The sequence below is a fragment of the Podarcis cretensis genome (assembly GCF_951804945.1).
Source record: "Podarcis cretensis genome assembly, chromosome: 5".
Taxonomy (NCBI): domain Eukaryota; kingdom Metazoa; phylum Chordata; class Lepidosauria; order Squamata; family Lacertidae; genus Podarcis; species Podarcis cretensis.
In genome coordinates, this window is record NC_137174.1 from 45,563,488 (window position 1) to 45,579,844 (window position 16,357).

General features: G+C 40.9%; 1 protein-coding gene across 3 annotated transcripts in view; it reads right to left on the reverse strand.

Moving 5' to 3' along the window:
- The window catches only part of LHPP (phospholysine phosphohistidine inorganic pyrophosphate phosphatase), a gene marked incomplete at its 5' end in the record, with an annotated part of 110,673 nt that extends 101,960 nt beyond the window's left edge, over positions 1-8,713 (reverse strand). The window contains one exon of one of the 3 annotated variants that reach the window (XR_013839085.1): positions 8,544-8,711. Coding sequence is in view for 2 of the 3 variants with exons in the window: in XM_079976776.1 (XP_079832902.1) it covers positions 8,544-8,713 (170 nt within the window). Of the gene's footprint in view, positions 1-8,543 lie in introns of all 3 variants that reach the window. The other 2 variants (XM_079976776.1, XM_079976775.1) reach the window with 2 other exon arrangements.
- Positions 8,714-16,357: the final 7,644 nt, after the last annotated feature.

Sequence of the window (16,357 nt, forward strand, 5' to 3'; positions counted from 1 at the left end):
TATCAGATTATGATAAGCAAAGCCACAATTCTAGGCAAACGAGGAAATACTAGCACAAAGAATATTGGAATGTTTCTGTAGATTATCAACACTCCTGCTTCTACAAACAATACAAGGAAGCGTTCTGTTATTTACTGAGCTACACCAAAAAATGACACTAATGTAATTGATTTGATCTTTATTATCTCTCTTTACAAGGACTTCGGCATCCTCCTACTTTCACAGTCCTTTTCCATATTATCTCAACCCTGGCAACCTTAAGTTACAATGTTTTATTTCCTTTTTATGCTCTCTTGTCTTTGCTCAAAACTTTCATCTGTTAAGTTCTCGCTTACGTTCAGAGGCGATGCCCTCCTTTCCTTTCATCTACTTTGTGGTCTTTCCTTAGGCACCTTCTCATTTTCCAAAATTTTTAAAGAAAAGGAAGGCCAAAAAGGAGCAGGAAAGATAGTTGGTAGATATATAACAGAAACTTGCAGCAAAAAAAAAAAAAGGTGAGTTGTGTCAAGCTCATGTACAGCAAGAAGGCAAGAGGGTCAGTATTACTATGTGAGGCAGAAAACTGGGCCACCCTAGAGGGTGATTTTTAATGAGTATGGTTGTATCACCGAACTGCAAAAGGATGCCAGTTAACAAAAGTAGAATACAGCTCTCAGAAAGAAGCAAAACCACACACCCAGGAAGCAATGAATAATTAGATAGCAACACAGATAGTTGGGGCACTGGGGCAGACTAGAGCTACGTTATCCAACAGCAATTCAATACCAGCGTCGTGAACGTTATAGGTCTTCAAAGCTAAAGGAGCAAGTTCATCAGGTTCAGCAAAGGTTGGAGCAACAGAAGGGCAACTGAGATGATACCTAACTCCATAACAAGAAAATTAGACAAGAAACAAGTAGCAAGCTAAAATCTTGATCTTTTTTTTTTTTTTTTGCTTGTTTGTTTGCTTGTTTTTGCTTTTCTACACAGGTTGACACCTAAATATTTGGGGTTCCTGGGAACCAAAAATAATATACCCTGCATAAATTAACTATAGCCACTGGCAGGAGTGGGGTGGGGAGAATCCCACACATATTTTTGAGAGATAAACAGATGAAGAGCCAAGCAGCCAGAGTTTGAAGCTACATCAAAAGCTAGCAGGCATGCAACTGGTGACAATAAAAAAAACACATTGTTCTGCTTTAGTTAGGATGCATAGCTCTGTCCAACAGTATTGGGCCCTCAATCCTATTCTTCTAATTCAAAGCCTAAAACTAGTAGCCTTGGGGTTCTATCATCTATTAACGCAAGTGACTGATTAAATGTTCACCAATTAGCCCTCTGATCTTTGAGACTGATAGCACAGTAATTGAGATCTGATTGCAAGTTGAAATTGCATGAAAAAGGCTCATCTGTAAAGGCATTGAGAGCTTTTCCTTCCTTGATTATCCCAAAGACACCTATGAACCTTTGTAGTTCAGCTATTAATTAATTAGCTGTACAGTCCTGGAAATAAATTTATTTGCCATTACTACTATACTGAGCTGCTTTAATCACAACATTTTTATGGGCAATATAATCCAGTAATCATATTACAGTGGCCTTTGTTTCATACTGATGGATAGTTAACGGTTTGCCTTTGAAGTCACTAATTATCATCTATAAAAGCCAATCAAGCCAATCAAATCCAATACAACACTTCCACTGTGAAATCATTATTATACTTCGTATATAAAGAACATCTGTTGGTAAACAATTAACTTGAGACTAACAGAAAGGGAGCAATTCTTTGCTTCATTTTAATAAGGCCTTACAACTAGAATTAAAGTGGATGGTTCAGTCGGCTTCATACCTTTTTTAAAAGCTGCGAAGTTACCATGATTCTGCAAACACACACACTCTCTCTCTATATATATATGGTATTTTGTGTCCATTTCTTTGGGGATCATAATATTGCAAGGATGGTTTTATCCTCTAGTATACATTATTTTTTTTAAAGGTCTTATAGGGGAAATAGAACTATGAACTACTGCCTGTTTCCACAGATGATTTACTAATTGGGGCTAGCAAAAAAACTGCTTTATCAAGAGTAGCATGTCCCCCCCCAAATAACTTTGGTACTGTCATGATGTGGCAGCAAACTGCTTTGACCTTACTTGGGGATTCATGCTACAAGAGATCCTCTGGTTAGAAGAAAATGTCGGGGCAATGCAGGGGTCTGTAAATTGAGTAAAAAGGCACTGGAATGGAAATGTAGCATTTTGAATTCTCAGCTTTGTCAGTGATCAGAAATATCATGGTGGTATAATGTCTCTGAACTAGTCATGTGTAGTCGGCCTTCCCTTGCCCTAGTTTTAAACATGAAAATGGAAAGCCATAGTGTATTGGAGCCACACTGGTTACGCAAATGGAAAAGCAAACTGGGATATGTTGGTGCATTTATGTTTTTAGTACCTTTTTTGTATGGAAGAGTCTCCTTGCATACAACTCGTATGTGCATTTCCAATGCTTCAGTGATTATTGTTATAAAAAACATTGTTCCCTAACTTAGGGGATAAGATATATGGGATGGAAAGAGAGGGTAAAAAGGTGGGATCATATAGCTAATGTGCCTTGTCTTAGAACTGTTGCATTTATTGAGAGTGTGTCAGAATACATCAAATTAAAATAATTAATGTTAAGATTTATTGAGAGTGTGTCAGAATACATCAAATTAAAATAATTAATGTTAAGATTTAAAATATAGAATAACATGAAAGTACTTGGCCTCAATATACAAGAAGTGTAGCTATTTTATCTACCTAAAAAAAAGCAGCTTGATGTGTCAGCATCACCAATCACTGCCACTCACAGAAACTAGCAGATGCCACTGCAAATGTCTATTTCACATGCACCTCAAGCAGGGTCTTTGTAGACCTGCTTGCAGGATCATCTGTACTGGCTCCCTGCAACCCGCCCCTACATACTGAATTGTTTTACAATTCCAATTCTGCTAGGTTCCCTGGCAATCCTGCCCTTGTAAGACTCTGCAGGTATCTTATTCTAACAGGACTGTCCAGCTGCTCCACCGCCTCATGATGCCCAAGATTTCCGTTCCTCTTTTAAAGAGCGCTGTTGAAAGTTGTGCTAACAGATGCCCTATAGTGGCCAAACAACAGGATGTTGTAAATGTCCAACCGCTGTGGGCTTTTCAGATGTATATGCTAATGGATATGCTATCAGCATACAGCTGTAAATGCAAATAACAGGTCTCAGGCAGAGCATGTTTTATTGCTTCTTTAACCACCTTCTGCATTGTAACTGGCCAACTCCTCACTGGTTGCAACATGAAAAGCAAATCACTTGCCTCATGTTGATGCTGTATAAACCAATCAGGGCAATAATAGCACAGAAGAGAGGAGATGCTATGGCTGATTTGATAAGGGCTTTTAACTAAGATTCTTACTTGTGTCCTTGCCTATTAAAACAATAAAAGTAATTGCTAGCAAGGGCAGAGGATATACGCCCATGGTCACACTTCATATTAAGTTATAAAAAGTACACAAAGGCTTGCATACTCAACAGATGTTTTGACAAAGTGACAAAACAAGAGTGACTATTTTGGAATGCAACGAGCTATTCTTTGATGACATGTAATCCACTTAACCAAATAAGCTGATGGCCAGCTATAAAAATTATAACATATTAGCACTCGCCCACAGTGTGTTAACCTTTGCAAGCTATACATAAATCAAACCCTAACATGAAATTTCACTCAGCAATTGAAATTTGATTTCTCTGGATCATTCTGACAACTGCATGCATCCTGGCATCCATAATTACACTGTGAGAAACAATCCAATTTATTAGATAAAAGAGCTTTTCTGCAATAAGGATAATGAGGCAAATTCTGTTCTTGGCTGATCAAACGTAAAGAGAAATGTTGCTGTTCAATTTCCAGTTTGGTTTTTCTTTTCCAGCACATGCAACCCTCCATAATTATATATCGGTCTAAACATCACAAAAAGTTAAGTTCCAGAGGATGCATCCTATGTCCATTTCCCTGGAAGGAAGTCTCACCGAACTCATGGAGACATGTATATGGTTGTAGTGTTAGATTGTCCCTTGCCATTTCAAAGCAAACACAGAAGCTAAGAAAGGATGGGATGTTTTTAATGCTTCCATGTTATTTTCATAATTAAAGAATTGGCATTTTCTTTATGATGGACTTTAGGCAGTAGACCACAAGCTCTGCTAATTACACATTTCAATTAGTTGTAAGGGAAAGGCTGTTGTTGAAGCAGAAAGAAAAATCTCTCACATGAACTTATACACAAGCACACACACTAACCACACTCCTGAAGCTATAATATTAAGGTTTATAATTTCACAGGCTATGAAAGAATAAGTTGTCTGAAAGAAATACAGCCACAATGGTGCATGGGAAATTGCAAAGAAGTAGGAAGACTTTCTGTCTTCCAGTGTTGAAATAAAATTCAACTTCCAGTCCAGTTAGCTTTTGTATTAGAATGTACAGGGTTCAGGGTAACCATTTTATCCTTCACCTTAGGCAGCAAAATGTCATAAACCAACCCTGTCCATCCAAGCCTCTTTCCGAACTTTATTTCAATGACTCTCTTACCATTCTCCCATTATAAAGACATGTGACTTCAACCATTTTCTATCTCATAGGCTAATTGGGAAAGCAGGCTCAGGAGAAATTTGCAGTATAGTGACAGGCTACAAGTATGTGGAAGCAATGTGAACAGGCATTATATATATATAACCCAACACTGGCTCCCAGCCACAGAAGATGCAACAGTTATTTTCAGCCTGAGCAAATTTCACTCGCTCTTCTGCTACCGCGGACCTAGCCCAAATGTATTTGACTGTTTGGACTAAACATCCTGGGGACCATCATTAGTTCGCATGTCAAGGCACACTTTGAAGATTCAGGATGGTCTCCCACTCTCCCTTGGGTCAAATAAGCATTGAAGCCAAATTAACTGTTGAAACATACTAATCCCTAATGAACGACTTGGACTCAGAGGCTTCCAGCAATTCAAACAGAATGCCAGCATCGCCCGTTTTGCCTGAAGCCTCTAGTTTTGCTGCCATATCAACCAACATATTTCTGATGTTAAATTACAGCTTAAGTTGTCTGCACAGATTACAGCTCGTAAGAGCTGTAGCATGCACGGCAATGAACAATATGGTTACTATTTTGTAGTCCGACTGAAAAACCTCAACAGACACCGAAGCCTAATAGAGACAGCTAAGGTTCCAAGGACAGCACAGACAACTCTTTGGTTTAAACAATTTGTAATATTCATTCAATTGCGAAGCAGAGAATTAATGTATAGTTCACTGCCTTAATTATGTGAAATAAAGGGCAAAGTCTCCAAGTAAGTATCCACTGTTATTCATGACAGCCTCAATAGATTTTGGTTCTCAGCAAAAGAATACAGCACATTTTCCATAACCAACAAAAGCTGTAAAACCAACATTTTCCAAAACCAACAAAAGCAACTTGCACAGTCAGACTATGCAAAATGAGACTGCCACCCTTTTCAGCTGCTACAAACATGGGCAACAATACACGTGAGGGGGTGTAGGAAGCAAGAACGAAGGCACTAACTCCACCCACCCAGTTGCCACTTTTATTGCCCTCCTACTCCTGGAAGGCAGCTGTGTGAAGTGGGGAGTCTTTTGTATCCATGGAGGCTCCCTGCACATTTTGGGTCCATATGTGTAATACCAGAAGAGGCCTTGCATCATACACTACAGCAGTCCCATTTCATTTTTATTTTATTTTATGGATTTTACATGGATTTTCCCACTAACGGAAAATGAAAAGTACACAAAAAATAAACGCAAAACAATACAACGCAATTTTAAGTCAATAGAAATTAAACAAATGCAAAGTAACGGGAATGCAATCTGCAGAGACAAGAGTCTGGGAAAAGAAAAAGGATTTCTGCCCCTCTCATAATACTAGAATCCAAGGTCATCCAATGAACTCAAACAGCAAGAGATCCAGCGCAGGCTTTCAGAGGCATTTCTACATGCAGCACATAGCTAAACTATGAAATAAGCTACCACAAGATGTGGTTGATGGCCATCAACTTTGACAGCTTTAAAAGGGGATTAGACAAATTCATGGAAGATGAGGATATCAATAGGCACTAGTCATAATAGCTAAAGACTACATTCAGGATCACAAACACAATACCACTTGCTGAAGAACCACAGTGGGAAAGTGCCTTCGCATTGCCCTACTGTTTTGCACATGTTCAAAGAGACCACATGCAAACTTAGATCAATGAATATATTTAGAACAGATAAAAATGACAAAATATCCAATTTGATTCATTTCTGTTCAAGTGTGGCCCATTTGAGCCAAAAGAAATTTTCTTCCTACCCTGCATGTGAGCATGATTCCTTCCACCAAAGTATCAGGAAATGCCACATTGAGAGACTGAAATAAATGGGAGCTATGAAAGAGCAATTCTAGTAGAAAAGGATCTCTGGTTCTCTAATTGAGAATAATTTGGTGCTCTTGTGCAACTCCAATTGATTGGTCCTCATGAAATGCTAAGTAGCTACAGCTTCAATTGTAGCTACAGCTAAGTAGCTACAATTAGTGCTTGCTCATACTAAACTATGGTTTGGCTTAGCATTACATGCAAAATAGGTGAATGAGGCTTACTCAACAGAACATACTGGTGGATCGTACCAATTATTTTCCATCAGATAACTCAACAGCTTATTTTATTGTGATTCACACTGTATGTTTTAATGAAATTTTATTATTAATATAAATTGTCTTGGGAAGTCTATAAGAAAGAAAGAGGGTTTAGTTTACTCACACTCAAGCTTTCACTGATTATCATATGTGGAGTCAGGAGGAAGAATCCTTTCTGGGTAAGCAACCATGGGTTGGTTGTTGTTTTTCTGACTTTGCCCACTGGGTTGTAGATTGACTCGTTACAGAAGTAATTTCAATGAATTTTTCTGCCACATATTTGTCTGAGATACATAATATTTTGGACTGCATGAATTCATCTGTAGGGGCTTGGTACAAGGGTGATTCTGCACCATACAGCAAAGGATAACTAGATGGCCCCTGTATGTTCATGATTCTATTTTTCATATTCCTATCAGTGTTAATACTGCCACCCCATTTTCTGTGAAGGAGAAGTAGCCATTATTCTCAGCAGCAATGAATTTTTTGTACCCCCAGGCAGTAAAGAAAAGGAATCAACTCAATACTCACCACGCTAGGAAACTCTAACAGGACAAAGATGCCACAATAAGATCACCTGCCTGAGGCGTTTTCTACTTCAAAAAAATATGGTTTTTCCTACAAGCACAACTAGAATTGACAAGAGACCTTGTCCTGCCCCCCTTCCCTGTAATACAAAGTATACTTGAAAATTAAAGTTAATTCTGGATAAATTAACTGCATTTTTACCAGACACTTATTTTTAGGGATAATACCTCAACAGTTAATATATATTTTACAAAACACGTTTTGTTTTCATTTTAATTAGAGAAAACGCTACACTTCGGCTTGCTCATCTGATCTTGTCAATTTTTTAAAAGGTTGTCTCTCAATGCTCATTCTGTTTATTAGAAGGAACAGTTTTTAACTGCTTTATGCAACTGTATTTTAAAACGCTAACTGGTTTTTTTGAAAACACTAGAGTTGTAGCGATCAGATTAAAAATAATGGGAGTATAGAAGATATGCAACTTTGATACATTCTCCGTTGTTTTGTTGGCCTATTACAGCAAAAACAAGTGTATTGTAGCACCTTAACAAAGCCTCCTTTGTTGATGCACAAGCTTTCTAAGTTATTTGTAAATGCAGTATACCAGTGTCTGGTGTGCATCATCAGCATTAGCTGACAGAATATGTGGCCATTGCAGCTAAAATGTGTGTGCATGTGTACAGAATGTGTGTCAATCTACTACAACAGCCACTGAGAGCCAACCTGAGGGGGAGATCAGGGGGCAGGACTTCATTCAGTTCAGAGGTTGTGTGGCTCACAGACAATCTTCAGATCCTACCTGTTATATTTTAATGACTTGCCAGCTGTGTGGGAAGGACTGCAGCTCAGTAGCAGAGTTCACGTGTTGCCTACAGAAGGTCCTTGGTTCAACCTGTGGCATCTCCGGGTCAGACAGGGACAGGCTCCCTGCCTGAAACCCTGCCGAGCCACTGCCAGTCAGTGTCGACAGCGCTGAGCTAGATGGAGCCGCTACCTACGTTCCTAAACCAACCAGGGCTGGCAGCCCTGCTCTACAACCGCGCCGAAGGAATCTCGCCTTTTATTTCCCCCTGGCATTTTCCCCCTTTCAAGTGCGAAAAGCAAAGTGCAAAGACGTTCCCTATCTGAACCCCTTTTCTCGCTGAGAAAAAGCACGACTCCTCCTCCTCCTCACAGCTCCCACAAGGGCTCCGACGTTATAAACGGTTGTACGCTGTACGAGGAGAACAGGTCTCCCGGGGTCTCCAGAGGGAAGGAGTTCTGTGAAGGACAAGAAACTTGCAGCCTGGTGGCTCCGCGGGTCCCCACTTACTTTTTCACTGCTTCTATAGATCCGGGAATGGGGACTCCGCCTCCTTCTCCTCCACTGTCATAAAGCACCCCGCTGATGTCTAGCACCAGCCCCTCCACGCCCGCAAGGTGCTTCCCCCACTCCGCCATCGCAGCCCGTGCAGCCTGCCTGCCCACAACCAGCGCGCACATTCTCCGCCGCCGCCGCCGCCTCCCGCCGAGGCGTCTGGGAAATGTAGTCGCCCGCCGACACGGGGGCTGCGAACGGCGCCTTAGGGCCTGCAAGCAGTTACTGGAAGAGTGAGCGCCGCCGACTTGCTTCCGAGTAGACGGGCATTGATCGGCGCTGCCTGGGACATTGGGGCGGTGAGGGGGGGGGGGGCGGGGCTGGGCGTAGAATCACAGAATTCCAGAGTTGGAAAAGTTGCCACCTGTCCTGTATAATACAGGAGCGACTCGCATTTCAATGTAAAATGATTTGCCCTGTATTTCAGGGCTTCTCTGTGTGCCAGGTTAGGGATCCTCTCCAAATGCGTGTGTGTGAAAGGTGATGTACTGGGTAGCAAAGCACTGGGAGATTTACAAATCCATGTGTATGGGGCATGTGTGCGTGACAACAAATTCCAGAGAGGCGATCCTGTTAGGCTGCAATAGATTGTAAATGGATTGCTTTGAAGTCGCTTCAGCACCAGGTGAAAAATAATTTGCCCTGTCCTGTATTTTTGCCAGAACAAAGGTGGTAACCCTAGGATCATCTAGTCCAGCCCTCTGCAATACAGGAATATGCAGCTGTCCCTTACGAGGATTAAACCTGCAACCTGCACCATGCTCTAACCCACTGAGCTAATTGGTGGGCTCATAAGTAGACTTAGTGCTGGAGACAGGTTGTGGAGAATTCTTGGCTGTGGACTAGGGTCCCTGGCAGGAATGCCAGTGTGGTTCAGTGGTTAGAGTGTCAGACCTGGAGAACAGGGTTCACATGTCTCCTTGGCAACGAAGCTCACTGGGCGAGGACAGTCACAACCTCTCAGCTGAACCTACCCCACAGGGTGGTTGTGGGGATTAAATGACCATGTATGGCACCTTGAGCTCCTTGGAGAAAAAAGGTGGGATAGAAGTGCAGTAAATAAATGCATGTGGTCGTAGGCAGTTTGCTCAGGTTAGGAGGTACACACACACACACACACACACACACACACTAATTCCCATCATCCCTGACCATTGTTCATGCTTCCTACAGCTGATGGGAGTTGGCATCCAGGAATATCTGGAGGGCTACAGCTTCTCCATCTCTGCCTTATGAGATAGAGAGGATGAGAAGAGATGAAAAGGCAGGAACAATTATGGGAAGTGTGGCTATGGGAAATGATCCAAGAACAGGAACACAGCGAGGCTCACAGACCAGCACCACAATTTCAGGATTAACTACGGGCTCATGTCTCTGTTAGGGTATATTCCTTTCTCCGTGAAATCTCATCCTTATCTCTTCCCCTCTTCACATCTTAACCTTTGTGCCTATGTACTGCCTCTTTTGATACTGTTAGCTGATCCATTCTGATATCAAGTGTGGCCGGGTGCTTTCAAAGCCCCTCCGGCTGCCATTGACTTAACTTCTCTGATGTTTCAGATGGGCCAGTCTAATGCACACTTTTAGGTGCCATAAAAGGGCCGTCAGATCTAAATGCCAGATTTTATTAGCAACTTTTGTTAAATCAGACCTCTTCATCTTTCTTCTTAGCTGATGGGCTTTCTAATAACACTTGTTGATGCAGATTGGTTGAGTAGTCTTGGGGACTTTTGATAGAAATAGAGTAACACTTATAATAGAACTATACAGTTGGAAGTGGTCTTGGAAATCACCCAGGCAGAGTGATTCAGCCTTGAGTGACCAGATGTTATTGGACTTTTAATTCCCATTAGCCCTAGCCAGGTTAGTCAGTGGTGATGGAAGTTTTAGTGCAGCAACATCTGGAGATCCAAAAGGCTGTTCTTTTGTTCTTTTTTTCTAAAATATTTTTATTAGGCATTTCAACAAGACATTTTATCAAAAAACATATCAGCCTTAATTCCCCCCTATTTTTCCCCTCCCAATAAAGTAACCCACCCTCCCCTCCCCCCCCCCCCGACTTCCCTCAGCTCCTCTCTCTGGTTTATCAACAAATGTTATTCTCTGCATGTTACAAAATTGTATAGATCCTTAATTTATCTGACTAGCTTTTGTCAATAAAAAGTTTGTGATTGTTTATTCAAAACCTGCCAAGGAGTCCAGTTCACTTTGTTGTTTCTTTAAGTACTTTGTAAAAGGTTCCCATTCATCTTTAAAGTCACAGTTATCCTTGTCCCATAGTTTGTGTGTCAATTTTGCCAATTCTGCGTAGTCCATCAGTTTCTCTTACCATAGTTCTTTAGTTGGGATTTCCTCATTCTTCCATCCTTGTTTTATTAAGACTCTTGTCGCTGTTGTCACATACATGAAGATATTTTTCACTTTCCTTGGCAGGTCTTTTCCTACAATCCCTAACAAAAATGCTTCAGGCTTTTTAAAAAATATTAGATGGAACATTTTCTTCAGCTCATTGTATATCATTTCCCAAAACTTTTTAATTTCATTACAATCCCACCACATATGATAAAAAGTCCCTTCCTTTTCTTTGCACTTCCAACACAAAAGGCTGTTCTAATCCAGCCAAGATCTACAGTACAGGATGCAAGTACAACATCCTTGAGAGATGGCTATCCAAATACCTCCAGCGAAGAAAATCCTCTACCCCCCCCCCTGCTGTCAAACAGCTCTTTTAAGGTAGCTTCTCCTAATGTTTAGCTGATGCTATCTGGGCTCTCTGCTATTTCTACCCACCTGCTGCTTACAAAGGTATACTGATGGAGCATTGGGATTGGAAACCAACTTATACTGAGTCTGACCATTGGCTCATCTAGCTCAGTCAGTGTTTTCTACGCTGACAAGTAGTGACTTAGGCAAGAGTTTCTTAGCCCTACTTGGAGATGCTGGGGACTCGGCCTTGCACCTTTTGAATGCAAAGCATGCACTCTACTTGTGATACATGGCCTACAATAGCAACAAAAACTAACATTTTCTTTTAGCTGATTCCATGGGCAGTCAAGGCCATAAACACTCATTTCCCAGAGTGCTTAGCTTTGTGCCCAAATAGTTTAACTGAAAAGAATATACAGTATATAAGTAACTTAAACCTTATGCAACATTGAGCCAGAATTGACCAAAAGGTCGTATAATCTGACGTGGCTACAAAATTGGACCATCTGAAAGACGAAAACACACCAACTAGGTGCAGCAGCCCAATCCTATGCATATTCTGAAATAAGTTCCACTGTGTTCAATAGAGGGAGGGTTACTGCCAAAGTGAGCATGTGAGCTCTGGTCTTAATTGGGTTGTAGGTTAGCCACTCTCAGTTTATAAAGCACCAGACTGCCACCTTATACAAATACCTTAAAACCTTATTAGTTTGTTGTGGAAAGAAGTGGCCCGTTCCATGGTGTTTTATGACTATATGAGAGATTTTATCAAGTATGTTCAAACTTAGGCAGTGTTGTGTGTTGTTGTTGTTTTTACTCTCTTGATAAAGTGCAGATGCTTTTTATTGTTAACACAATCACTGGCTTGCCACAATTCAAGAATATATAAGAAACAGTGTTGGAATTATAGTCTACTTTATTTCAAGAAAAGCCAAGGAACCATTGATTTGCCTCACTGCTACGAGTCGCTTCTTCTTAAAGATAATATCTAAACTGTAAAATTCATTATATAGACCCAGAAATGGATCAGGTTATTTAAAACAACACCACTAATGGTACAATATCTCAGCTGTCCACACTGATAGGGAACATTGTCTTGGATAGTGTTATCAGTCCTGGACACCCGCTATGAATATTGATCCGAAGCTTGTAACAGCCATCACTTGCCGTCAGGACAGGTCAGGGTTGAAACCCACCTAGCATCAAAGCAATTTAAAGACAGCACTCAGATGGAATTTTAATGTCTGCCTGTGCTGAAAAACAAACCAAATCCAGGCAGACTGTGTGTGCGTGTGCGTTGGTGAACTGACAATATTTAAAGAAGCCCTTTAGCCCTAAAATTGATACTTTTGAGTTACTCTATCTGTTTCATGACTTAAAACCCAGTCAGCTAGAACAATGATTACAGTAAATTCACAATAATATATTCCACTATGGCCTATATATCAACTGACATGCTTTTTGTCTTTCAACATAAACACAGGTTTGTTAGGTTGGGGGCTATTTTGAAAGAAAAAAGAATCCAAACAACTGGGATATATTTGATTTTCAAATAGCCTCAGTAGCACACATTCATAAATAACAAGTCAGAATTGTATGAGAACATTATGAAATCAAAAGACAAATCAAATGAGCTTTATTTCCAGAGCAATTGGTTGCACCACAAAGTCCAAAGCTGTACTGAACTGTAAAAATAATGTTGTGCTGTTACACTATTTTAACATATCTGTTTATATGATTAACCCTTTCAATAATTACACTCATTCTGAAATATTTTGTGAAATGTTCACCAAATATGACCCAGAGCCTTATACTGTTACTTACTTCCCATATACACCTATAGATGCACATGCACATATACAATATCAATGTATAAATAACTTAAATTTCAACCACAGTAAAAGCACACCTACATGAATCTCTAACAGTAATTCATTTCAATGGGACCAATTGCCACGTAAGCTGCTTCTCAACATGAGTAATGGTGGCAGAATCTACCCCAGGGAGAAGACTAATATGTACTGCCAGATAAATAATGGTTTGTAAGATTATCCCCACAGACAATATTTATGTCACTGCCTGGAATCTTTTACCAGTGGATCACATTCTTTTTGCCTATTTTTTACCCTGGCCAAGAAACAGAGATGTGTCTTTATTTAACTGTGTATGTCTTCTTTATTCACCTATTTTCTTTCTCTTCAGTTATTTTCTTTATTTCTTATTTACACCTCATATCTTCTCCTGTATTTCCAGTTTTTACTCTACCGGTAGGCAATTTCATGATATAATTATGATCATTATTTGGTAGTCTAGGTTTAAGGTAGCTTTCAAATATGTTGGCATTACTTATATTGAGCACTTGTACAACAGTGGTACAGGTACATGACATATTTGAACTTCCTCATGGTATAGAGTTTTCTTTCCTTTGTGTGTGATGGTGCTGCCACAAATGCCTCACAAAGCAAAATTGACAGATGGCTCTACTTTTCAAACATGAATTATGTCTGAGAGCAGAGCTAACTGTTCGATCCTATGCAGACTCCTTTGAGGCTGTGCCAGCATTCCCTCCTCCCCACAAACGTGCTGTGGAACTGGTTGCATTTTGGAGAAAGTTGCAGGTGCAAGGGGGAAAAAACAATCACAAGGATGTGGGGACTGGTCCCCACCTGACAGGAGAGGAGATGCTCAAAGTGTGACCATCAGACATGTCTTAAAGTCATCTGAGTTGGTGGCTGACACCACAAACTCCAGTTGCATCAACTGAAGACAAGACTTTGAAGAACTCAATGGACAACAGGTTCCACAGCTGCCTGCCTGTTTCATGTGTAAAGCCTTGCCTCAATTCCACTTTGCAGAAGGTGCAACTTGAAGTTACGGTGAGCCATCATTGATGGGAAACTATTTTCACCACTGGAGGAAGCCTTTTGCAGTTTGTTTCAAATTGTATTTGCCTTGCATCTGTGATCAATAAAATTGAGTTTTCCCTTTTGTGCTCCAAATTTTTGTTCCAGATTAACATGGTTTGTACAACCCTGGAAAAGCCTTAAACTGACTCATGTCAGTGACTACTCAATTGCACTTACTAGCCTTAACCTCTAAAACTTACTCTCTAAAGCTTATTAGCCTTAACATCAATTAATTATTCCCAGGAAAGTGTGCATGGAGGGTTACACCCTCCCCTCCCAATAGCAATATATAGAAATATTTAAACCAGTCAATTGTCAAATGACAGCAGCAAGGCACCCACTTCTGGGTTCCTACAACACAGACCTACAATCATTCCCTTTCCTTTGAGTACTCCACATTTCCAAGCTGCCCAGTGTAGTTTAGTGCTTTCTGAATGAAGATCAGTTATTGAAATCTTGTGATTATGGTTTACAGCAGGAGATTTAATAGGTATGGGTACTGCAGAATATCAACCATACACGGTGGAATAGGAATGTTCATTGTAATGTTATTCTAATCAGAGGATCTCAGTTAACACAATTCCTCTATTGGATGTTGTTTTTAGAACACAATGGCTTGGGCTTGTTTTAATACAGTGGTTTTTAACCAGTGTGCCGTGGCACGTTAGGATACCTTGAATGATGGTCAGATGTGCGGCAGGCAACACTGGCCTCTGTCCCTCTTTCCTTCCCTCACATCTCTGGTGCCCTCTCACATCTCTGCCTCCCAAAGACTTGTGTGGTTGTTTGTTGCAGCTACAAGCTCTCCAGGAGAATGGTGCCTCTGGGGCTGGCCAGGGGGTGTTTCCCAGGCCCCGGTGGGGCAGTGGGAGGTGGCACCTCTCTTTGGGGCTCAGAGACCAGGGGTGGCAGCTGCAGCTGCCCAGGAAACTCCCAATGAGAGGGGGGAAGAGAGGAGGCAGAGGGAACACTCCACAAGGGAGGGTGTTCAAAAAAGCGCCAAAGGCTGCCAGCTCTGTAGCTAAGGGGTGACATAACTGGGCTCCTGAGCCCCACAGGCGTGCTGCCAAAAGAATGTAGTTGGTCAATGGAGCAGTAGACCCAAAAAGGTTGGAAAACTCTGTTTTAATAGATGACTATTTGCATGCGCTAAAGGTAGCAAAGATGAAAGTTCTAAACAGCAGATGGCTTGCAAAGCTTAGTATCGCAGAGGATAACTTGGATAAATGCTGTGGCAGTAGAGGAAATAACAGGTTTTGAATGTAAAATACTAAAGGAACATTCTCATTTAAAAGGCTGATTCAAAACACCCACTGGGACTAAAACTGTAATTGGCTGATTTTCCTCTCCCTGACCTACCATATACTAGCTAACAATATTACTGGCTAACCTATTACTCCTTAGTAAAATAGTGGTGTGGGGAGGAGGGGTCATTACTCAGTGCTATTTCCAGGTGGAATTGATAGATTTTGAAAACTTTCTAATTTACCCTTTTAAAAATGGTGGGACATTGGTTCACATTATAAACTGCATTGAGAAGAAGGCGGGTATTTTGTTCTTGAACTGCTCCTGCAGATTACTGGAGTGCTTTGAATTTTCTTGCTTACTTTCAGGATCTGGCAGCCCACTTAGCTTTTCAAACTAGAATGTGCATTTGTAATTACTTTATTTTGCTACTGGGATTTCTCTCTGGCAATTTCAAAATGGGTTCTCTTTTCTATTGCAAATTGGTTTGCAAACAAGGGGCGGACTTGTAGGTAAGGTGGGGGACAGGACACCATCTTCCATGTGAATTCTCATTACCAATAAAAGAGAAATAATATATGTTTCTGATTTGTACCCATAGACGAATAGGGCGGGTCCTAAACAACTCGGGTGTAAAGAGGCAAGTCTTCAGCATACATCAAAGGTGAATAATTATGATGTTAGATGCACGTCTCTGGAGATGAAATACCACAGTTTAGGAGCTGTCATAGAGAAAGCTGATAGGATGCAAGTACCCTACTCTACTGCACAATGTTTATTTGTGGAGAGAAGGGAGTCTGTTCCACATTAGCAATCCAGAAGTTGGTTAGATGCTATTCCAGTGGGAACCAATATAGTTTAGAGTAGTGCTTTGCTACTAGGTGCCCTCCAGGCAGCTGTTGTGGCCCACAC